General features: G+C 38.4%; 1 protein-coding gene across 3 annotated transcripts in view; it reads left to right on the top strand.

The window, feature by feature from the left end:
• The first annotated feature begins 10615 nt into the window (after window positions 1–10615).
• The window catches only part of cep131 (centrosomal protein 131), a 76741-nt gene continuing 63243 nt past the window's right edge, over window positions 10616–24113 (top strand). For 2 of the 3 annotated variants that reach the window (XM_028819050.2, XM_051936270.1), the window contains exons 1-5: window positions 10616–10763; window positions 11514–11692; window positions 17068–17257; window positions 17688–17782; window positions 22017–22128. In XM_028819050.2, the coding sequence (XP_028674883.2) occupies window positions 17069–17257; window positions 17688–17782; window positions 22017–22128 (396 nt within the window). In that variant the 5' untranslated portion in view covers window positions 10616–10763; window positions 11514–11692; window position 17068. Of the gene's footprint in view, window positions 10791–11513; window positions 11693–17067; window positions 17258–17687; window positions 17783–22016; window positions 22129–24113 lie in introns of all 3 variants that reach the window. The other variant, XM_051936271.1, reaches the window with a different exon arrangement.

Raw genomic sequence — 24113 nt, 5'->3', positions numbered from 1 at the left:
TCAGTATTGTTTTTTTTTTGTTGTTGTTATTTGTTTTAATGTTGGTTAAGTATGGTAAATTCTTTTATAGTTGCTCTACAAAGGTCACCAAGAAAGTTGCGATAGTTTTTTGTTTCGGAGGCACTAAGAGAAATTCAAGGCTTGGTCTAACTAGAGCTACTTCCCTTCTACCAACAAGGTCTGGCATAATAACGTGCTGCAGGTCTTTCAGCAGATCAAATCAAATGACTACCTAGTCTTTTTGACAAATAACACATATGGACTGTCCCACTTATTTGAAGAATACAGCATTTGTAGGAAGTCCAGCCTGCAGAAAATACATGTAAAAGTGTGGAAAGGCAGCCAGTGAGCAGCAGCAGCAGCTTTGTTATTCTGCAGTTACCTTTGGTATTGGGGCCTGCTGGATCACATCTTCTAGGAGGGGGAGTTATAACAATAATGAATAATTTTTTAATCTAGTGTATATATATATATATAATTCACTAAGGCAGCCGACCATGGCAAGCAAGATGCAAGATAGAGCCCTGCTCACCAACAATTCACTAAGCAGCCGACCATGGCATGCAAGACAGAGACCATGGGATACGCACGACAGAGCCACGCCCACCAACTCTAAGACCATGGGATACACACGACAGAGCCCCGCCCGCCAACTCTAACCCTCCTTCTACGTCCACCCTCGCTCTCGAGGCATGCACACTGCCTGCTCATGTGCCAGCACGCAAGACCTCACCAAACACCACCTCAGTCACTTTCGTCTCTGCTACAGTCCACATGCACCTCTGAGCCACGTTGACTTTTCATTGTTCTTGATTCATACCATACTAAGAGCATAGTGTTTTTGTTGGCTTGCCCGCCTGACTGTTACCAGCATTCACCGCAATGTATTGGAGTGTAAAACTATCGCAGCTGCTACCTCACAAACTGTCCTTATTCCCCAGATTTCCCTGCATAATTCACTAAGCAGCCGACCATGGCATGCAAGACAGAGACCATGGGATACGCTAAAAGCAGCCGGAACCGAAAAGAACAATGAAAAGTCAACATGGCTCAGAGGTGCATGTGGACTGTAGCAGAGACGAAAGCGACTGAGACAGTGTTTGGTGAGGTGTTGCATGCGGGCACATGAGCATGACGCGGGAGGGGGGTTAGAGTTAGCAGGTGGGGCTCTGTCGTACATATCCCGTTTTCAGTCACGGACAATTATATGTTGCTCTCTCCAGAGTTCTATCTTTTCATTCACTCACAGTCGTATCCTCAAACCCACCCCATGTGGACAACTGTGTCTTTCAGGAAGTGTTCACCAATCAATAAATAATTATACGGTGTATGCTACGCTGCGGGTTGGCTAGTATGTTTAATTACTGTAGAATGTACATGTGGGGCTGGATGTTGGAATTTTTTTTTCCTCTCCTTCCTAGCAATCTGTTCAATTACTTTATAATTGCATTTTTTCTTCCACTTCTCAAAGCAATTCGAGCTACAATTTTTCTATGAAAGCATGTGATATACCCTAGGTTCTTGTCTATAAGCCGGACTCATGTATAAGCCGGAGACCAAAAATCATACGAATTTTTAAAATAAAATCGTATCATAGATAAGCCGGACTCATGGATAAGCCGAACGTACTATAACCTATAACTAATAGAAGGGAGGGAGGTCAGTGGTCTCACTCGCACCCATTTAATTTCTTTAAGGGAGGAGAGAGTGTGAGATATTGGCGTCTCTCTCACTCCCCGCATGGCACGGCCACAGCGCGTTCTTTCTGCTCTGGGCGTCGCCGAGTCAACACGCGCGCGTAGCGGTCATTTAAATTGTGATTTTATATGTAAGCATATTTAAATATATATCGCGGATTTTTTTGCTGGTTCGCGGATTTCTGCGGACAATGGGTCTTTTAATTTCTGGTAAATGCTTCCTCAGTTGGTTTGCCCAGTTGATTTCATACAAGGGACGCTATTGGCAGATGGCTGAGAAGCTAGATTGCTTACTTTTCTCTCACTCTTGCGCTGACTATCTGTGATCCTGACGTATGGGGATTGAGTAGGGGGGCTGTTTGCACACCTAGACGATACGGACGCTCGTCTAAAATTGCTGAAAGATTATCTTCACGTTGCTATCTTTTGTAAAGCTGATTCCTGAAAAGACATGCTGCACAGTGCTTCGCATACTTAAAAGCTCGAAGGGCACGTATTGATTTTTGACTGAAAAACAAACTCTGTCTCTGTCTCTCTCCCTGCTCCTGACGGAGGGGGTGTGAGCTGCCGCCTTCAACAGCTTTGTGCCGCGGTGCTTCGCATACTTAAAAGCCAAACAGACATATTGATTTGTTTGCTTCACTCCTTTGAAGAGAAAGATATGTTTGCATTCTTTTAATTGTGAGACGGAACTGTCATCTCTGTCTTGTCATGGAGCACAGTTTAAACTTTTGAAAAAGAGACAAATGTTTGTTTGCAGTGTTTGAATAACGTTCCTGTCTCTCTACAACCTCCTGTGTTTCTGCGCAAATCTGTGACCCAAGCATGACAATATAAAAATAACCATATAAACATATGGTTTCTACTTCGCGGATTTTCTTATTTCGTGGGTGGCTCTGGAACGCAACCCCCGCGATGGAGGAGGGATTACTGTATAAGCCGGACTTATGTATAAGCCGATATTCTATTTTTTCATTTTCACAACTTTTTTCCTTAGATAAGCCGCGGCTTATAGACAAGAACTTAGGGTAAATAGAAATCGTTCAAACTTAAATAAAAGAGCAATGTATCCCTAACACTATTTCAGGAAAGGATATATGTACTGCTGTGCAAAAAAATGAATAGAGCTAAGTTTCTCTTGCCCATTCTTAGGGTGCCTACCTGAAACCTTAAAATGTTTTTTTTTTTTTTTGGCGGGAATAAGCTTCTGTAAGGTTGTCTCTCAACTCCAAAACAAAAAGTAAAATTCACTTATGATTTATTTAAGGAGAGTTCTTTATAAGTTCTAAATACATCCTAATGAGGTAAATCTGACACATTGGTCTAACCCAGACCACTTATTTACACCCAAAAGAAAATAAAGAAAATCAGAGAAGTACTATAGCAGTAGGGTAGGCACTGTTTAGTAAACCAGTTAGAGAATGATGCTGTTGAAGATAACTGTACTAAAACTATTGTGTTACACTATCATCAAGACAAAGAGCTTGTGCTTTAATGCCACCTAGCAAGCCATTGACAGACAGGCCAAAAAAAACAGCAAACGCTTCACCTACCTTGGCAACATAGTGAGCAAGACAGAAGGGACAGATGCAGATGTACTGTCCAGAGTCACCTGTGCTGCCTTGAAAATCAGTATAGGTGAACAAGTATCTCGGCTACCACACTAAACTGAGACCATTAAACACCAATATAACGTTCAGGCCATGGTATAAAAGTAGAACATGGTCCTAGAACCTGGACCATAAGCTATAAACCTTGATCAACACCTGTCTTTGCCAGATACTATGCACCCCTTCCAGCTGGGGCAGCAAACCAGACAGTAATCTATCACATGTACCATTTACAATGAAAAGTGGAGCGGACCAGTCACACCCTTCACAGGCCACAGGCCAGCATTATACATCATACTTTGGATTGGAAACCGTTCTTCAAATCCAAGGAGTATAAAAGAGAGAAAGACCAGCACTTATGTGGAAAAGAACCCTAGATTGTGAGCTAAAGATGTCTTAGGGAAGAACTGAACGGTCTGCCCAAGACACACAACAGTGGAGACTTCTAGTACAGGCCTTATGCACCGATCAGAACTATGCTAAAAATTTAACAATGTGTTAAAGAAAGAAACCTCCCCTAACAGGACAAATCAGTTATCAGGCAGGAGAAAAGCTGTTCATGGTATCTTTTAATTACTCCTCGCCAAAATGCCTTGGAGGGAACATTCTTCAAAAGCAGTCTATGACAGCAGGGTCAGAATGATCAGAGAAACAAAGAATAGAGGTTCATTTTATAAACTATTGACTTTACATACAGTGTCAATCAATGCATATATTTACTCTGGTTGGTTCATTGATTTAAATGACTTACATAAAATAAAAGTCTGTTATATTATATCCTGGTTCTTCTTATATATTTTGAGTTGAGCCACCGCCCTTTAAATTTCTGTGCATGTAACAACTGTCCATTTTGCTTGTTTTACAGGACATCTGCTGATTTTTTAGTCATCTTTCAGTAAATTTTGTTGTTCACTTGACCTGTACCTGGTTTCCTGATATGCCTGCAAGGTTTCCGACATTTATTAACCTTTTATGCGGTTTCTTTAAGATGAATGCTATGCTGCCCTAAAATTATTCTTTCACGGAACATAAAGAAAGAAATGACAGGGCAGGGGTGTCAAGCTCAGATCCTGCCCCTTCTTTAATTGGTGACCGATTACTATTGCTAATGAAACAGACACCTTTTGCGTTCATTTTAATTGATTTGTTTTTTAAGATTCTGAACTTTTTTTTTTTTCATTTTATGCTCCATCATTACTTATGGGTGGAGTTTGTGTGGGATTTCCTCCCACATCACCAAATTTATGCAGGTTAGGTTACCTACTGACTCTAAACTGAGCAAGTGAGTCCTGAAATGTACTGGTGCCTTGACCAGTAACTGCTTCCTGACTTTTGCCAGTGCTGTCAAGTTAGGCTCTCTTCCCCGGCGGATTAAGTGGATTTGAGAACGTTAAGTTATGTTGCTATGTGGAAAAGATTCCAATGAGGCTTGATTCTAAGATTGGCAACAAAATAATCCTCAAATTGCACTGCTCAATGGCATGACACGTCTTGTACGTTTTATGAAAACTATGGGTTTTTATGTATATAGAGCAACTCTCTCTCGCTCTCTCTACCTTATAAAGCACGTGTGCACAGTCTGGATGGCAGTATGGCATGCTGCTCCCTCACAGCTCCAGAATCCTCACTTCAAATACCAGCCTGGAAACAGCCCATGTTGTTTGTACATGAGCTTTCTCCATCTTCCTCCCACATTCCAAAAACTGCAGATTTGGTCGCCAGCCATCTCTAAACTGGCCTAGTGTAAATGTGTCATTTGATGACCTCGCGTCCAGTCAGGGGTTGGTTCCTTCCAAGTGCGTAATGTGAATGGAAAAAACGCTGGCCTTCCACAACCTAATGTGGGCTCAGACAATACAGTAATGAAAGTATGAAGTGTGTTCATATTCTACAGTCATTACTGAAGCAGTGAATTCTAATCCAAAAAAAAAAAAAAAACAGAAACAGAGTAAATGGAATGTCCAGCTAAATTCTTAAATCTCCGTCAGGCTGAAGAGATCAACAGCATCAAAAGGTACACACATACATTAATGAATTCAGTTAAATTTAATTTATTCTTACACTGTACACTTCACATGTAGTAATGGGAAGCACTGTTGTGAGAAGGACTGGACATGGCCATTATTTATGTATAAATTATACAATCTGTCTCTGACTGTATACGTTTCCTCTGTGTGCTCCACAGTTCAACATGTTATGGATGGGTCTACTGGTGACTCTATACCGGTCCATAAGAGTATGCAATATAATGGACAAATCCCCAAATTCCCATCTTTCCCCTGAACACCTGGCTAGGCTGTGACAATGGAATGTTGTTGTTCAATGCCGTCCTTCTATGGAAGGGTTGGCTGTAATTTCTCGCTCTCTTGGGCTTATATGGTGGTAGGTGCCCGACTATTTCTACCTTGCAGTTAGCAAGCCATTTCCTGATTACAAATTGCCCTGCTATTGGCTCTAGTTGGCCATTGCCTCCACAAGATGGTCCTCCGCCCAACACGACCAGACCGGTTGATGCCCAAGTCTTTGCCGCTCTCATTGGCCAACATTTTCAGGGTTCCTTTTGAGCCTGTCCACCTCACGTAGCTCCTAGGTGGTACTTTGGCGACCCTTCACCAATGATAGCATAGCCTCAACAGGCAATCCCCTACTTAGTCATTCACTACTTCACCACACTGAGATGAGAGTCTTTCTTTGAAGGAGATGATGGAATAGGCAGGTTCAAAAAATACATGGAAGGTTTGACAGAAATATGATTGCTGTATTTCATGAATTGGATGCTAGAAAAATACATTATTTTTATTACTTGGCTGATGCCATTACGAGGTGAGACACAAAAATTAGATTGGTAAAAAAAAATATAGTTATTGATGAATTACAGCATTCTAAACATTGTCACCTTCTATATACTCCCCTTCACGATCTCTGCACTGCTCCATATGTATCTTCCATTGATTGAAACAGTGCTACAAGTCTTCTTACTTGAGGCTGTTCAACAGGCTTGCCGTTTCTGTCTTCACTTCATCCACTGAAGAAAAAAATGTGTTCCCTTCAGGTCACTTTTGATTTTCAGGGACAAGTTAGAATCACAGGGAGCTAAATCAGGCAAATAGGGAGAATGATCGAGAACAGGAATGTTTTTGTCAGTCAAAAACTGCTTTACAGAAAAAGTATTGTGCGTAGGAGCATTGTCTTGTCTCGTTGTTTTCACCCAACATTGTCACGGGTTAGAGAAAAGCATGGATAGTCTGCAAACTGGTAAAAATCTAAATCTGCTGATGTGTTTTTATTATTATTTTTTTACATTTATTGCCATGGTACCTGTCGAAACAGGCAATAGTAACTATCTTTTTAAAAGATTCTCTCTCTTGCCCTCCATGTACTTTCGTCGCCTTCCCTCCGTATTCATGTGTGTGAGCATCTCTTCACTGGCACCCCCTTTCTCAAGCGTGTTCCCGTAAGGCCTGCTTCTCAGACACTCTCATTATTTTCGAGGCGCCTTTCTTGTCTCCCATCCAGTTTTATAATTTCCATCTTCAAAGGTGACTCTCGTGTGCCTCCTACGCCTTTACTCCTCCTCGTGCATCTCACACTCGCTCTGCTTCTTTCTTGCACCACCAAAGACAAACTGACCAATCATATTGCTCGGAGAGACTGGACACACAGACTATAGTGTTTTATTATATAGTAGATGACAACAATGAAGCAAAAATTAAATAAAATGGGAAAATCTAACAACTGAAAATACCTTATATTTTGAAAATAACCAGGGGTTAGAATCATGTTTTTATTATGTTTTCTCTCTCTCTTCTCCTCTCTCACAAAACAGACAGCTGTGCTTTAATATTTGACATGCTGTATTGTGCTCTAATGGCACCAGTGTAACTGTAAGCTCTGGCACTGTATACTTTATCACTCATAACCTCAGATGCCCCGTTTTTGTGGTTGTTGCTGCTATTCATACACCTAACGCATGCTCCTGCACTATTTGCTGTACTTGTGTATGGCTATTCAAGTTTAGGCAACTCATAAGCTTTGACATTACATACATCCATCCATGGGTCCTCCAAAAAACAAGGTGAAGCTCAGACAATGGTTCAAGCTCAAGGTCCTCCACCCCTTCCTTCTAAGTTCGCCCCTACCTGTAGGAATGAGTGTGGGTACCAGTGTGCCCTTGTGATAAACTGGTGGCCCATGCACTGTTGGTTTCTTGGACTTGGTACATTCAGGAGAAGCTCCAGCTGTCCCATGACCTTGAATTTGAATTTAGTACAGGGATGACCAACTCTGATCCTGGAGGGTCACAGTGGCTGCAGTTTTTTGTTTTAACCCTTTTTCTTAATTAGTGACAGGTTTTTTTGCTTTTTATTACACTTCTTTTGCCTTCATTTTAGTTGACTTGCTATTTAAGACTCAGACCATGTCATAGTTTCTTTTTTTCATTTAATAGCAGCCAAACACTACTGAGATACAAAATGAGTCAATACGTGACCAGCTAACCTGTGTCCATTAGACAATATCTGAAAATGAAGAAAGGTGAAGATCTCGGTAATGTCGACCTGCTCAGTTCCACAAAACATTTTGATGGTGATCTTGCAACAAAAGAAAATCAGGAGTTTATGGCCCCGATTTAGCTGGTCATCTTTTGGCTCATTTCACATCTCAGTTTTGTTTGGCTAAAAAGAAGCAATACAAAGGAGGGAATCTTAAATAGTGGCATCATTAAAATGAATAAAAAACAAGTCAAACAACAATAGAAATAGGTCACTATTTGAGAAAGTGGCTGGAAGGAAAACTTGCAGCCCCTCCAGGATCACAGTTGGACGACCCCAATATTTTAAATAAATAGGCAGATGTTACGGAAGTGATGCCACTTCGAGATCCACCAGTATAAAATTTAGAAGCTGGCTATTCAAACTGTAGCCTTGTGTGGTTTATTATTAAGGTGGTCCATAAATGAGGTGGTAGTAAATTAAGTGGAACTGTGCCAGCTGATGGTGCTGCTTTTTTGTTTTATGGTACAACACTCATTAATATTCATTATTAGTGGCCACATTTATATAAGACAACTTACAGTTAATATTTATATGAGTAACTAGCAAGAAATACAAAGTAAAGAGTGAAGAAGACTTTACAGCACCAGCCGCTCACTCCTACAGTTACAGATGACTAGTGCAACAATGGGTGGCTAACAGCCTGGAGGGCCTCTACAGCTTTAGACAACCATAGGCACAATGAAGTGGAAGGCCTCCACGTGCTCCACAATACTTTAGAAAGGAAGAAGTTCTGACCATCAGAATTCAGGGAGCAGTTTAAATGCTCACAGAATGCTCATTCCTCAGAAACAACAGTGAATTATCGCCCATTTTTATCACAGGCATGCCGAAACTGAAGAGGGCTTACTTATATATATGACCGGACTACACTTGGTAATATTTAATGTAAGTAAAGTATTACATGTAGGGAGTAAAAACATTAAATTTGAGTATATTGTGGGAGGTCTTAAAGTTGGAACTACCACTTATGAGAAAGTGCTTGTGTTCTGCTACAGGGCAGATTATAAAGGTTTGACCGGGACAGAGATGGTAAAAGCTTGTAAGAGGCCAAAAATGTGAAAACTAGTATAGAGGCAACCAAAACCAAAACGTTAGACAAGCACAAAGTAAAAAAACAGAAGCAACAGATCAAATAGCGAGAAATCAATAGCAAAATGCAGTGACAAAGATTTAAAGTAATCCAAACAATGGATGGATGGATGTCACTTCTTAAATTACACGTAGGCTTTTATATTGTTGCGCTAGTTAGGTGACTATAAAGCCAAGCCTTAGTAACGACCATGACATCAGTAGCAGAACATAGCAGTGCCTGTTCCAAAACAAGATGGGGATGCGGTAAAAGTATAAATCATTTTAAGCTCCCTCTTATCCAAGGTGTGGATTTTTTGACATTAACATTGTCATCTCCATGGTTAAAACCCACAGGAACTTCCATCGGGAAAAAAAAATATTTTAGAAGAAATAACTTTCTAAAATAAGGAGAATCATAAAATGTCAAAGTCATAGTGATCTTGTCACTATGTGCACTATGTACATCTAGAGTGATTAAGAAAGATAATAGGATATTACATTATACATTACAATTTGTGGCATACAAGTCGAGGGAGACTCTGCTAAATTATACAGCACACTAGTGAAGCCACACCTGGAGCATGCTGTTCATTTTTGGTCTCCATATTAAAAGGATACAGCAGCACTAGAAAAGTACAAAGGGCAGCAGCTAGATAGATAGATAGATAGATAGATAGATACTTTATTAATCCCAATGGGAAATTCACAAGGCTCCTTCAAGGTCTCAGAGGTTTGACCTATGAGGAGAAACTAAAATAGGTGAACCTTTACAGGTGAAGCAGGTGGAAATTAAGAAGTTATGTGATTGATTTTTTTTTTTTTTTAATTATTAAAGGAATTAGTAATGTGGTTCCCATTTGTTACATTAAACTAAATTCTGCTACAAGAACTGCTGGAAACTTTGTAGGGGCAGATTTCACGCAAATGTTAAAAAGTTTTTCTTCCTGATACATGGAATGAATATGTGACTTAAGTAGTATGGTGGGGAGTAGGACATATGGGCTTCTTCAAGTCTCGACGTCATGTTATTTTAGACACAATCTAGACAGTGGAACTGAATGCACGAGTTTGTTGGACAGAATGGCCTGTTCTCGTTAAAGTTTTCTACACTGTAGCGGATGAAACAGACGACTTGAGTACGAAGCGGATCTCCAAAAAGTCGGACAGTGGCGACTTACACGAGTTGATGAGGTTGCGTTTCTTGGCATTCCCTCTGCGTTAATTACTTTCTTTAAACACGATTTTTGTCGGCGTTATGCGAAGGTGAGCTGACGAGAAGGTATTAAAAAACAGAAACAGGAAAATGTCGATTGAGCGCTCACATACTCTGGTTCACACTTATTAAGCTTTCAAACGCCAAAACGTAACTGGTAACGTTGTACGGGGTTTTTCGATAGGCCTTAAATTACTCAACAAAATATAAACGTCGTAAAACATGTCTGTTAAAATACAACAGTCTATTTGTGCATAATAATATCAAAAGCAACTGAATAACATTCATTCATTCATCAAGCCTAAAGCTACAACCTGTTCTCCGAGCTCCTCCTTTTTCTGCTGAGGCGAGAGCGTCAACCACTTCACAGATCAACCAAACTTCTCAAGTAACCGCGAAGACAGTTTGACAGATGTCACGTTATTGTCCAATGAAAACCTTGCTTCTTTCCGCAACTGCGACACTGCCCGCCAATAGCAGCTCGCATTGGGCGGTGCTACGGTTGCCAGCGAGCGAAGTGTTGGGTTTAGTATACGGCTTTTCTTTTTTTTGTATTTCGTGGAGTTGAGTGTTTTGTGTGAAGAACTGCAAGGAATGGGAGATTCGCACGTTTCACAAGGTCTGTAAAAGTAAATGCGGTGCATGGGTAACGTTATATTTTTTATTTTTCACAAAGCTTGTCGACTTTGTTTACTAGTGTGCGCCGCGTTGCTTAGGTTGGTAAGTCTCCCTCATTTGCATATAACTGTTTATAAGGACACTTCGTCTTCGGCAAGGTGGTTTCCAGTCGGCAAATAAAAGCGTTACTGTTATTTGTTTTCGAGTAAAATATTACAAATATTATAAATGTTATCAATGTCTTCACCCTTTTGATAGTGTATGTGCTTTTGTGTAGTGTGTAAGCATCTTCCTCAAGAACAACCACAGCAGTGCATAGCAAAAGTTGCTTTTGCCTGTCGATTGATCGATCCCTCTTCTATACTGATTAATATTTAATTTGCAATATTTTTTATTGTTGCCATTACTAGTTCTGTTGCATTTGATATCTTCAGTTGCTGTGTTATAATATAAGGTTAATGTGTAAAATTTGAATTATTGCGTTCCATTATCAAGTTTAACGGTTTTAATGATCAGTTTAAATGTTGAAAGAATGATTTTATAGCTTCTAGCTAAACTGTTGTACCTTCTTACTTTGATCAGTAATAGTATTTTAGTATTGTTTCATCACGTAACTTATTAAATTGATAGATTTTGTAGTATTTTATAGTGACAACTTATCAATTAAACGTAAAATGTGAGTAAATGCTTACTGTTTTAATATACTGTATTTAAGATAAAGTTATTGGTGTTTATCCACTTATTTTGACAGAGTGATGCTCCAGATTTACATTTATTCCTTGTTGTCAAGTCCAAAGATCTTTGTGCAGTGTTTTAAGTCCCAGTAGTGCCCTTTTTGGTTTGTACTTGGTATAAAATTTCAAGATTTGATCAGGAATTCCACAGAAGTCGACTACCTCAGTGAGGAGCGGGAACAGCCAAATCGGCGAAGTAAGTAGGCCATTGTATTGAAAGTTTGTTTTGGGCTGAAATGGTGTTATTTGGGGGTCAATGGGTGGTCAAGGTTGTGTAGTGGTTAACATGATTTGAATACTTGTTCCGTTTGAAGTCTGTGCTGGTTTTCTCTGGGTGCCCTTAATTTTTCACAGCCCAGAGGCATGCATGTTGGTGGACCTTTTTTTTGGAATCTGCGTGGCTGTGTGCACACGTGTGTCTGGCTATGCTGCACCATCATAGGCTCATTTTTGCATTATACCTTCTGTGGGAAGTTTAAGCTTAAACTGGTGTTAAGGGTCCAAAAGTCGATGAGTGGTGTAAAAAGAGTTTTCGTACTGGCACATTTATTAATCCATCCAGTCCTGCTTTTTTTTGAAGAGCAAGGTTGCTGTAAGGTGGAGCCTATCCAGCAGGGGTGCACAAGAAAGCATGACTGAACCCTGGCTGGGAAGCCAGTCCATCCATCACACACTGGTCCCTTGATAACTCTACCAGCCATGATCATCACAAAGGCTGTCCTGGATTTATATAGTTTAATTTACCACTTAAATGAAAATTCCACTCGAGAATGATATATTTTGTTTTTAAATGTTACTTACTCTAATGTGATTTGTAGTGATGGCTGAAAAACATTTTTAATCACGTTTTCATGCAGAGTGAAACTAGCAATGTTTATGCTTTAATGGAAGCAGGTGATGACCAATGCTAGAGAACAGCAAACAATATAAAACCATCAATGATGAAAATCTAATGTTAATTATGGCGCGTAATTCTTGTGTCAAGACATCCATCCAGTTGGCGTACTCGATACATGCAGAATTCATGCATTTTTTGTTAAAACATCGTTAAAAGTTATTCCCTCTAGGTAAACAAAAGTGATCCACAACCCAGAAGCCCTTTCACACTGAGTTGTGCATTTGAATTGAAGATCTGAAGATCTGCCTCTCCAACAAGCAGAGACTGCATAAACTTTACACAGAAGCCACCCCACCTTGTAGTTAACCAGGAAACTATGCAACACACTATGTTAGTGGTGTTTCATACATAAACCTCGATCGGCCTAAACTTCTGTCGGCTGATTTTCACCAGTCCAGTTTAGAGTAATCGTTTGGCCAAAACAGCAAACAATGACGGAAGAAACGGCACCAGTACTCATAATTGTACTCCTGCAGGGTCAATTTATAGTCGCCAGTCTATCTAATCCACACGACTTAAAGGATTTGGGTGGAATACTCATGAACAGAACATGCTAACTATATGCAGACAATGTCTAGGTAAGGATTTTAAAACTTACCATCTTCTAGATCTGTGAGTTGGCAGCTTTATCCACTGTGCCACCACCACTGCCACAGGCTTAAACTAATTAGCCAAATGTCTTCTTAATAGTTCAACTAAACTATTTTTAATCCTAATTTTATAGATTTTCCACATTGTAGGCAGCAGGTAATGAACTCGTCTGTTGAGTTGGGTAAATTTTGCTTTAAGGTTTGAAACATTTTTTTTCACAAGAGGACCTTAGACACATTGTATAAATTACAAAGTAGTATGGTAGAGAACAGAACTTTAAAGACCTTGAAATGATGTTGTTTTGGAAAAATGAGGTGGATAGAACTGGCCAGCTTCAATGAGCCGAATGACCTGTTCAAATTTATAAGAAACATGCAAACTGTAAAACAAAATGTGAATAGGACTGGTTATTTTTTACTATTATTCTACAGTACATAACTAAATGAAATAATGAAATAATGTTTTCTGGAAAATAACTCATTTGTAAACCTACCATCTGTTAAATGTAATAATTACAGAAACAGAATAAAATGTCATGAGTGGGGACACGACTGAACTTTTAATATAATAAAGTATCAATATCTTTATGGATCTTAATTGTGTTTTGGCGTCCTCTCAGCCACGCTTTGTCCAGCGTTGTAACTGCTATCCATGCAGCATTCGAGAGTTATCTTACTTCCTGTGTTGGACTCTTTATGTCAACACCGCAACCAGTGGAGCTGTGTGATTAAAGGTGTGTGTGTGTTTCCTGGTAGAGCGTGGTACCAAATCCATTTGTGTTGGTGTTCAGTAAGGGGTCACAGTGGGATTAGCTGTGTTTTTATTAAAAAAAAAAAAAAAAAAGAGTTTTTAATTTTTTTTTTGTACATTTCCAAATGTATTAGTAACAGAGACAGCATTTTGTTTGGACTTAATTTCATTTATGTCTGTAGTAGGATAGCCCTCTCAAACATCCATTTGAATGTCTGTCTTTGCATGTGGAGGAAATAAGTCAACAGTCGTTCTGTGTCTTTCCTGGCATTTTATGCAAATGTAGGAGTGTTGTGGAGTTCAGATATGGACTACAAGTTTTGTAATTCTAGGTGTTTGGTTCAAATATGGCTGGCTATAAGTTTTTAGACTTTACTGAATATGTGCATTATACAGCTGCTCACGCTTCAGTACATCGCACTTTGGTGGTTTCTGTTGGCCAGCTTTTTTAGACTACCATGTTTGTAAGTCTAGGTCCACTTAATGCATTTCAGGGTCATGGGTGGCCAAAGTGTATCCCAGCAGCTCTAATTGCAATGCAGGAGACTAGTCCGTCACAACTGGGGGCACTGCACAGTTGTGTCTTTCTTAAATGTAAATGTGTCCTGAAACAGCTGTAAAGACTTCCCAGCTAAAAGGTGGTGCTATTTGGTAGAGTGGTCAGATGTGTCTGCTGGGCCTTTGCTTATTTTACTTTAAATCCTGTGTGCCTTTCAGGAAGTGTGACGTTCTGTATTTTGCTGTCATGCTGTTTGCTGTTAGCTTGTTGGTTGTTAAGGGTAACCTTCAATGCAGCAGAAATGACATTTCCTGAGGCTTGAAATAAGACTGTTTTGTGGAGAGAAACCAAAGAAGAACGTGTAACAGATGCTGCATAGTACTCTTTTTTTTTTTTACCCTTTTTTTTGGCAGGTAACAGGGAAAGATTTTTTTTTTCTCAAAGAATATATTGTAATGTGCTTACAATAAATGGATAAATAGATATAATCTGTGCATCTGTTTAATTACTTGTTCTGTTGCTGATGAAAAGTCATGCTGACTAAGACTTGTTTACTAAGCCTAGCCGAAGCTGTCAGTAACCTCATCTGTGGTCACAAAGCAGAATATGATAGATATAAGCAGCAGGGTACACCACAGGGCTGCATTTCTAACACTCGAGCAGACTGAGGATTCTAAAAATCCAAAAGGAACCCAAATGTAGAGGCAGGGCTTTTCTGGCCAGTGTTTGCTGATAGTATATTGAACACAAATAACATCTTGGAACATGCTGGAGGAATTGAGGGGGGCTCACAATTGACCTGGTGCCACCTTAAAACCTTCCAAGTGGAGATACATTCTGTTGCTGCCCTTCTCATTTTAGAGCAACCAAACACTAAGAAAGTTCATAAGAACACATAAAACAGCTGCTGCCATCTGATAATAGGCTTGTAGGTGAGAATTGAAGGTGGTCAGATCTGCCCAGTTTTACCACTGGTTTGTGTTTAAACGCATTATTAACATGGCGAGTAGAGCAGGCCCAGTATGTTATTTTCACAAAAATGAGTCATGCTGATAGAAGTTTATTCCTTTCAAAGTTACCCTGGTTGAGGTCACCAACATTCTGTTGTCAGAATGATCCATTGTTAGAGTTCTGGTAACAGTGTAAACCATTTCTGTTGCTCACTTAATAAACATTAATCAGGATGATGTAACTAATCTTTCCAGGTGGTAACCTGAATGAATTGAGTCAGTATTTCAATGTCTAGGATACACATTTTAGTCATAATTGTAATGTTCTCAATTTTTAACCATTGCTCATTTATAAAGATGTGCAGGCCACCTCCTAACCTTTCCATACCATCTGATCATATCAGGTGAACCCCGTCCAGCATTAAAATAGCCTCTGAAATAAGCCATGCCTTGTCTATTAGATGTGAAAGTGGAACCAACCTGCTTAAAAGTGATCAAACATTCATCATTATGTGGACACGGGCCACATCTGAAACCTTTCCACCTAACTTTTTATCCTCACTCCAGATCTTCACCCCTTCCATACTTGGACAAGCAGATCTTCCAAGAAGGTGTATATAGAGCTGCTTAGGCAGTAGTAATCGCAGGGAATATTTTAATATATGTTCCTCAGAGTCCCATGCATTCTCAGATGCTGTAGATGTAAGGTAGCCTTCAGATCCTCCACGCTCACTCTGTGACGTCTTTCAAGTTTGCTGCTTTTTCAAAAGACAGTTGAGACAAGCCAGTGTTTGGATTTGTGGTGACAGCTGGCTTCTTTGATTTAAAAATCTTTTCAAAAATTTATAGCAACAAGCCGGATCACATATAATCTTAACAATAATAATTAATGATTGTTTAAAAGAGTTTATTAAAAACTAGAAAAAAAATGATGCAGCTAATGAAGCTGTCTTCAGCTGTCTGGCATGGGAATTCATAGGAACAGAAAGTTGAAGCTGTTCATACCAGTTTCAGGAGAGGAAGGTAGACCGTGACCTGAACTTAGGTAAATTAGCAATGAAGCTATAGCTGCATTTTATTTTGTCTAGATTGTTTCATTGGTGGAGTCATGGTTAATGCTACTGTCTCTCGGATCAAGTGCCATGAGTGTGAATCCTATTCTCGTTTCTTGCCTGCATGGATTTTCATGGTCTCCTTGTGCCTGTACGGTTGTTTCTCACTGTACTCTGGTTTGTTTCCTACGTCGTTAAACATGTGTAGGTTAGGTTTATCATCGGCTCTAAATTTGCCCCATGTGGGTGTTAGTGTGAGTATGGGTAGAGTATGTGCGTGAGTATCTCTTGCTGTGGACTGATATGTTCTCCAGGGTTGTTCCTACATTGTGGTCCATGCTGCCAAAATTGGCTCTAGTTCCCAAATCCTGAGTATGGGTTTGAGAACATATACGTATGTATGTATGTAGGTATGTAGATTATATTAATTGTGAAAATTTTCATCAAATACTGTATTAACTTTAATTTGGCCTAATTAGCCTGAATATTGATGTTACATGATCAATTTAATAATCCTGGCTGCGTTAATTATAATGCACTGATTAATTGTACAAGCCTCAGGGGAAATTCAAAGTATCAATCCATCCATTTCTAAACCCACTCAATTCAAATGTGAATCAAGATGAGTTTATTATATGCCAGCTGGAAAAAACAAAAAGTGTTAAATGTATTCTAATCTGTGATAAATGCAATTTTTATTCCCTAAGCTGTTCCTAAAGGTGTTTATAGTCCTATAGTAGTAGTTATCTTTGTGATATGGCTAAAGAGAAGGTCATATCGAGTGCAATCTGATTATTAAGTGTAAATTTTATACTGTTTCATTTATCTCAGGATGCATACAACTCGTAGTTCTGGGCCTGTCTCCAGCACTCCACCTGCAAGTATCAGTGACACACAGGACCTTAGTCTGACTGGTTCTCAGGTGTCTGTTGGTCATCGACCTGGCAGTGCATCTCCATCTAAACACTTCTCTCGGTCCTTCTCTGTCACTGCTGACAACAAGACCAAGCATAACTTCCTGGTGAGTCACCTTGATGGGGCAATTTTTGACTGAGAAAGAAACTAACCCTTACAATGGCTTTGTGTTAGTGTAGTTTTGCAGGATAAATGAGAATTGTTTTAGCCAGATGCTTTTTCTTCTTAGCTGATTTAATTTAAGTAAAACATTGTCAGGATGCTGTATAATTCTCTTACGTTCCTACTGCAAAATGAATATTTTAGTTAAAGTTTTCTTCTTTAAGTAGGTAGATTAGACAGCATCAGTCATCCCAAGATATTTACATTTTAAGCTTTATGGTATAAGTGAACCATACATACTTTCTTTAAAGGATGTATTGTGGGTGAAGCGTATTATTGAAGCAAGTGGGCAGAAGTGGTGAATGCCTTTACAAAGTTGTCCTTCAATTTTTTTCACAACTTGTCATTGAGGGTTATGATTTACTTTTCCAAAGGGTGATTCTGGATTTGGCAGCTCCCGCTCTATTAAAAATTTGAGGAGGTCCAACAGCACAACACAGGTCAACCAAAAGGGCAATGCTTGTCTCAGGTTGGTACATTCAAAATAATTTTGTTTTTCTTTTCTCCTATTGTGTTCTCCAAGTTTGTGTTTTGTGGTATGGAAAATGGAGGAGATACCTGCTTCCCAATGGTGAATTTCACATAAACAATATGCAAGGCAGTAGGTCTGTGTGAGACAATCTGAGGATGTCTTTGTTACTGAAGTTTGCTTAGTCTTGACATAATGAAGTGTTTCATGTCTCTATATAAAATTAAAAACATAATAACAATCAATTTACTCAATAATTGTTTGTAGTTCCATTGTATCTGAAGCTGTGCCATTCTCATTACATGCAAATCATTTGTTTTTTATTTCAATTAAATATTAGAGCTTATGTTTAATCATGTATTATGTGGGTTAAGCAGCATATCAGCAGTTTACTTTAATTCCTCCCAGTCTTTCAACCAGAAATTGAAGTGAACAAAACAAAGTGGGATTGTGTGAAGTCACAAATGGTAACTCCAAAATCCCCATTACTACCATTATTTATGCATGTTTTGACCAGGAAACTGTAATGTTTGAGGGCTTCAGATCTGCTGGGAATACTTCTTAACACCACTGTGCTCTCCATTGCAATGCTTGCAGTATATGAAAGATGGCAGCATTTGTCAATTTTTAGTTAATAATATTTACATTTATATAGCACTTTTCTCACTACTCATAGCTACAGAATTTTGCATAAAACTTCATAAATGAGACCACAGCTGCCCTGAAAACCTGCCCTGGTTAAGTGGGTTAGGAAAATGGATGGATGGATTGATGGTTAGTATGGAAAAGTTACAAATGATTGTAAATGTACTGTACAACGTGGCAGTATTGATGATAAGTCATTTCACTTGCTACAAGTCTCTGTTTGGAACTGCATGTAACTTGATAGCTTTACTTTGAAAATTCTTTCAGTATATACAAACATCTTTTTGAAACATTTTTTGGAGAATATCTGTTGTCATTTCTTTTACTGTGAGTCAAAATGTAAAATACTTTGAGAAGTCATATTTCTAATTAAGTAAATTTCAAATTATTGTTTTTACTTATTACTAAAAAGAGACTTTAGTGAAGAAACAGAACACAAAATGGGGAATATAGACTTTTTTTTTTTTTTTTAGAAATCAAGCGACAAGATTGAAAACAGAAACATTCCCCCTAGTTGATTCTACATATGTCAACAACATTTATTTATATAGCACATTTTCATACAAACAATGCAGCTCAAAGTGCTTTACATGATGAAGAAAGAGAAAAAAGACAAAATAAATAAAAGTAGATAAAAATGTCGGTTGTTTGCATTTGCTTTGAAACCTCTTTTTACAAAGGAGCATTTATTTTCAGTTTCAAAAATGCCCTGAACCCAATCCTTCCTGACGTTACTTCAGTAGTTCATATCATTAAAGCACTAAATGAGCTAGCTGGGGCCTGTGCCCTGTTGCTATTATATTTCACTTTGTGTGTCGTACTGAACTACATCATAATGTCTTGACATACTTGCCCCTCCTCCCTTTGAATTTTTAGCAACAGGTGGTCCAGGATGAGCATTGTCCTGCATCCCCTTGAGACAAAATGTATTTCACATTGTTTCTATAAAGTGAAAGGCCTGCTGCATCCATTGTTATTCAGTAAGTCAGTGGAGGCAGTATCTTTTTGTTTTTCATCTGGACAGAGGTTAGAGTTAACTTGCATGAATGAAGGAACACTGAATAGATAAGTGTGTCTGCCTGCCTGCTTTCTTTTTTTGTTGCAACAGCTGTCAGTATTGCAATGCCCTCTCCCAACTGAACAAAAAAACTTTCTTATACATTCATTTGCAGGAATGTGCTCATGCATTTTCAGTCAGTAAATTCCTATTCAAGCTCCCAGCTGTCTTTTTTTTTCCCTTAAAGTGTGTCATCACAGTGCTCAAAATCATCAGTCATTGATGGGATTTAGTGACCAGATGGCCTTTTATTTTAGTAAATAAGGAGAATGTTGTAGACTTTGAAAAATATTTTCCAGCCAGCAAAAGAGTTCAGTTTAAAAGTGTGGTAGAAATTTAACATCTTATTACAGGAAGAAATATCCTGTAACAGGACAAATCAGTTATGAGGCAGGAAAAAAGCTGCTCATGGTATCTTTTTAATTACTCCTTGGCAAAGAGCCTTAGAGAGAGCATTCTTCAAAAGCAGTCTATTACAGCATAGTCAGAATGATTAGAGAAAAAAAAGAATAGAGGTTCATTTTATAAACTATTGAATTTACATACAGTGCCAATCAATACATACATTTACTCTGGTTGTCCCGTTGGTTTACAACCAAATGATTTATATAAAATAAGTCTGTTATATTATATTCTGGTTCTTCTTATACCGTTTGAGTTGAGCCACCACCCTTGAAGTTTCTTTGCATATAACATCTGTCCATTCTCATTGCTTTATAGGACATCTGCTGATATCTTAGTCATCTTTCAGGACATTTTGTTGTTCACTTGGCCCTTATCTGGTTTCCTGATATGCCTGCAAGGTTTCTGACATTTGTTAACCCTTTATGCTATTTCTTTAAGATGAAAGCTATGTTACCTTAAAGTGATTCTTCCACAAAGCCTTTTCTCTGATCTTGATTTTGATACAGGGTTCCCAATATGGGATTGTTGTACTCTTTTTGCTTTCTTACTTGACTTCGTACTATAGAAGAGAATTAAACAAACTCAAGCTGTAAAAGGATGGGTGTTTTTGGTCACAATCTTCATTCTGGAAAAATATGCCAAAAATATATTAGCACATATGTCGGCACATTGTAGAAATAATATGAAAAGTAGACTAGATATATACTTATTTAGAAAAACAAATCTAAGAATAAGAGAATGAATGTACTTTAGTAGATGCTGAGTGTGGTCTTGTCACAGTGCATTCCCTTGGACCTTTATGTAGCCATTTAAACATTGTTTGAAACGTTTACAATAATTACATAATATTGTGCATGTTGCAATAGTAGGTCTGTTGGATCAGATATCACTATTTGAATATAATTTGAATTTATACGAAAGGCAGATGCTAACATTCAGTTGTAAAAGAAAGGTCCTATATTTTAACTTGTGCTAATTTCGACATCATGTTACTCTTAACACATTATTCCTAAAACATTAGGAATATTGTTATATTTTTGCTGAATTTGTAAAGGGAGGAAAAGAATCCTGTTTAATTAATTCCTGTATATTATCTTTTGACCACTGGACCCCTGCTGTGGCAGTCAAACAACACCCTGCTCTACAAACGTATCAAATCGGGCTACTCCTCACGCTTGATGTCCTAAGTCATAAGTGCTGCATGCTTTGTAAATACTCTGCAAGCATAGTAGCACTTAGATTAAGTATTTAAACTCTCATCTCTCTCTCTCACTATGTATTTGTATGTATGTGTATGTATGTCTGGAGTAAACAATGAAGAAATGCAGCAAGAAGCACAAAATTAGGGATATAAGGGCTTAGATTATCCAATGAGCAGTGATTACCAAATGTACAAGATGATCAAAGTAGACAGAATTACCATTGTGCCTGTTTTACTAAATTAGTATTTGGCCATCCTAGTTTTTTTTTTTTTTTTTTTAGAATTTCACAGCTCTACTCAATACTAGACCGTTTCCCAGACTATAAATTGTAACAAAAGTTAAATTTGCACCAATATAGGTATTTTATATTTAAATGAACATATTCAAAACTGTTGAATACAATAATAAAAAAGAACTTTGTTTTGTTCGTTGAAAATATTTCAATTGAATTTGATGCTGCACATTATATGACTCTTGAACCGTAGCCCAAACTAATTTTAAAGTCCTGATTTATAGTACTGAAATGTTTTAGGTGGAACTTTCCATTTCTCCTGTTGCAGTCTGTTTACATGTTTATTTAAATGAACTTTAGAAAATTGCTCTTCAGAAGTGTTTCTTTTCCTCAGAGTGCTAAAATTTATCAAAATAATTTGATGAAAGCTTGTGTTCAGACTATAGAGTGTTTGTTTTACAGATTTGCTGTATACAGGTAAGTAGCCGAGAGCGACAGTATATTGTCTAGCTACTGTATTGTGACTTTTGAAAAAAGTCAAAGATAAGGGGAACGTAAGAAATGATTTATACACAGTTTCTCATGTAACAGCCAACCTTAAAAATGCTCTGTGCCTTACTTTAGTTAACACTAAGGTAATAGGTAGGATTCTTGTGCTTTATCAAAAACTCAGGCTTCTACTCTACTTTTCAGTGAAGAACAGTCGGAGGATTTCCTTTCCTTGTTTGATAGCAGCTCTAATGGCAGGAGAAAACTAGCTAGCCTTAGTAAAGCCTCTCCAGATCAGACCACCTGGAACATTCTGGTAAGTCATTCCTAGAAACAAAAATAATCACACAGTATGTTGTTTATTTAGCTTGGGTGCATCACTGAATTTAACAGCCATTTATATTTATTTCACCCTGACTTCCAAGACCCGTCTTCTCTTATTTGTCAACTTTTGAAATTGTATCTGACCCAAAATAACTTTTACAGCCAGCTGGTTATTTTAGTTATCACTCTCTGACAATAAAAGGTTATACAAGCATTTGTATGTTGCATAAAGAAGAAATCTGGCTGATGAAACAGTAAAATCAAACAGATTCAAATGACCCAGCTGAAATGGTCAGCAAGGTATTGACTGTTTCTCTGAAGCTAGATTAGAGTTTTGGGCATCTGGTGGAAAATGTGTCAGATTAATAAGTGATGAGGTTTGCTGCAGTGCAACTGAAGGAAATGCAGCCAAGGAAGACCTGAAGATGTAATGGATGGAAGTATTGGCACATGACATGAAAGAATGACTATTAACTTTCAAAGCTATTAATACCATCAGAAATGCAGGAATGGATTATAGGGGCAACTAGCCATCTTAATGAAATAAATAATGAATGCTTGAGAGTTTTGGATTGTTTTTAAGTCAACCGTCTTGGACCCAAAGCTTTTGTGAATGTGGGTAATGAGTTTTGCAGTTTGATGCATTTTAATGCAATATTGCACAACATTAGACACGGCAGCTTGTCTTGCATTCAGTAACCACTGCCAGGTTTGCAGATAACTGGTATAGTAGTACAATACAATACAGTTTATTTTTGTATAACCCAAAATCACACAGTAAGTGCCGCAATGGGCTTTAACAGGCCCTGCCTCTTCACAGCCCCCCACCCTTGACTCTCTACGAAGGCAAGGAAAAACTCCCAAATAAACCTAGTAGGGAAAAATGGAAGAAACCTTGGGAAAGGCAGTTCAAAGAGAGACCCCTTTCCAGGTAGGTTGGACGTGCAGTGGGTGTCAAAAGAAGGGGGTCAATACAATACAATACAATACACAGAACAGAACAAATCCTCAATAAAAAATAAAAATTTTTTAGAAGTACGGAGCAGAATTTAACAGTAGATGATATCACATAATAAAATTTGGATAATTTTAGACTCCTGGAGACCTCATTCATCAAGCTGCCTCCCCCATTTGGCCATTCCACGGCTGAAACAGTGTTGGGTCAGCCAATCCGATTAAAGGACCCCTCTTCCTCACGATTCCTGCGATCCTCCATCAGGGATGACTTTACCTTAGGCAGGCAAAACAACTTGGCAGGTGGGCCGTGGCACCAAGTGCCACATTTGAGTACCAAGAAGAGAAACAGAATAGGTGAGGGTTAGTATCCAATTCTGACTATCATGTTACTTATGTTTTAGTGCTAATGACTAACAATAGAGATGCAGTCTGTACAGTTAATCAGCAGCTCTAGTCAGGATATGCTAAACTGAAGTAGTGAGTCTTCAGCCGGGATTTAAAAGCTGAGACCGAAAGGGCATCTCTTATAGTAGCAGGCAGACCATTTCACAGTTTAGGTGCCCTGTAACTAAAAGCTCGACCTCCCATTGTTATTTTATTAATCCTTGGAACCATAAGCAGACCAGCATCTTGAGATCTTAATGTGCGCTCTGGTTTGTAAGTCATGATAAGTTCAGACAAGTAAGCCGGACCTCGGCCATTTAATGCTTTATATGTTAAAAGAATGATTTTGAAATCTGCCCTAAACTTAACCGGGAACCAGTGTAAGGATTTAAGAACTGGAGTTATGTGTTCGTATTTTCTTGTTCTTGTAATAATTCTTGCAGCCGCATTTTGTATTAACTGGAGGCTGTATAAAGAACAGTTTGAACATCCAGTGAACACCGCATTGCAGTAGTCAATCCTACTAGAGATAAATGAATGAATTAATTTCTCAGAATCCTGTTTATTTGGAAAGTGCCTTAATTTCCTAACATTTTTAAGATGGAAGAAGCATATTTTGGACAACTTTGTAACATG

Source organism: Erpetoichthys calabaricus, chromosome 14 (genome assembly GCF_900747795.2).
Source record: "Erpetoichthys calabaricus chromosome 14, fErpCal1.3, whole genome shotgun sequence".
Classification (NCBI taxonomy): Eukaryota; Metazoa; Chordata; class Cladistia; order Polypteriformes; family Polypteridae; genus Erpetoichthys; species Erpetoichthys calabaricus.
The sequence above is the reverse complement of the archived record's forward strand: the minus strand, read 5'-3'. Positions and strand labels throughout refer to the sequence as shown.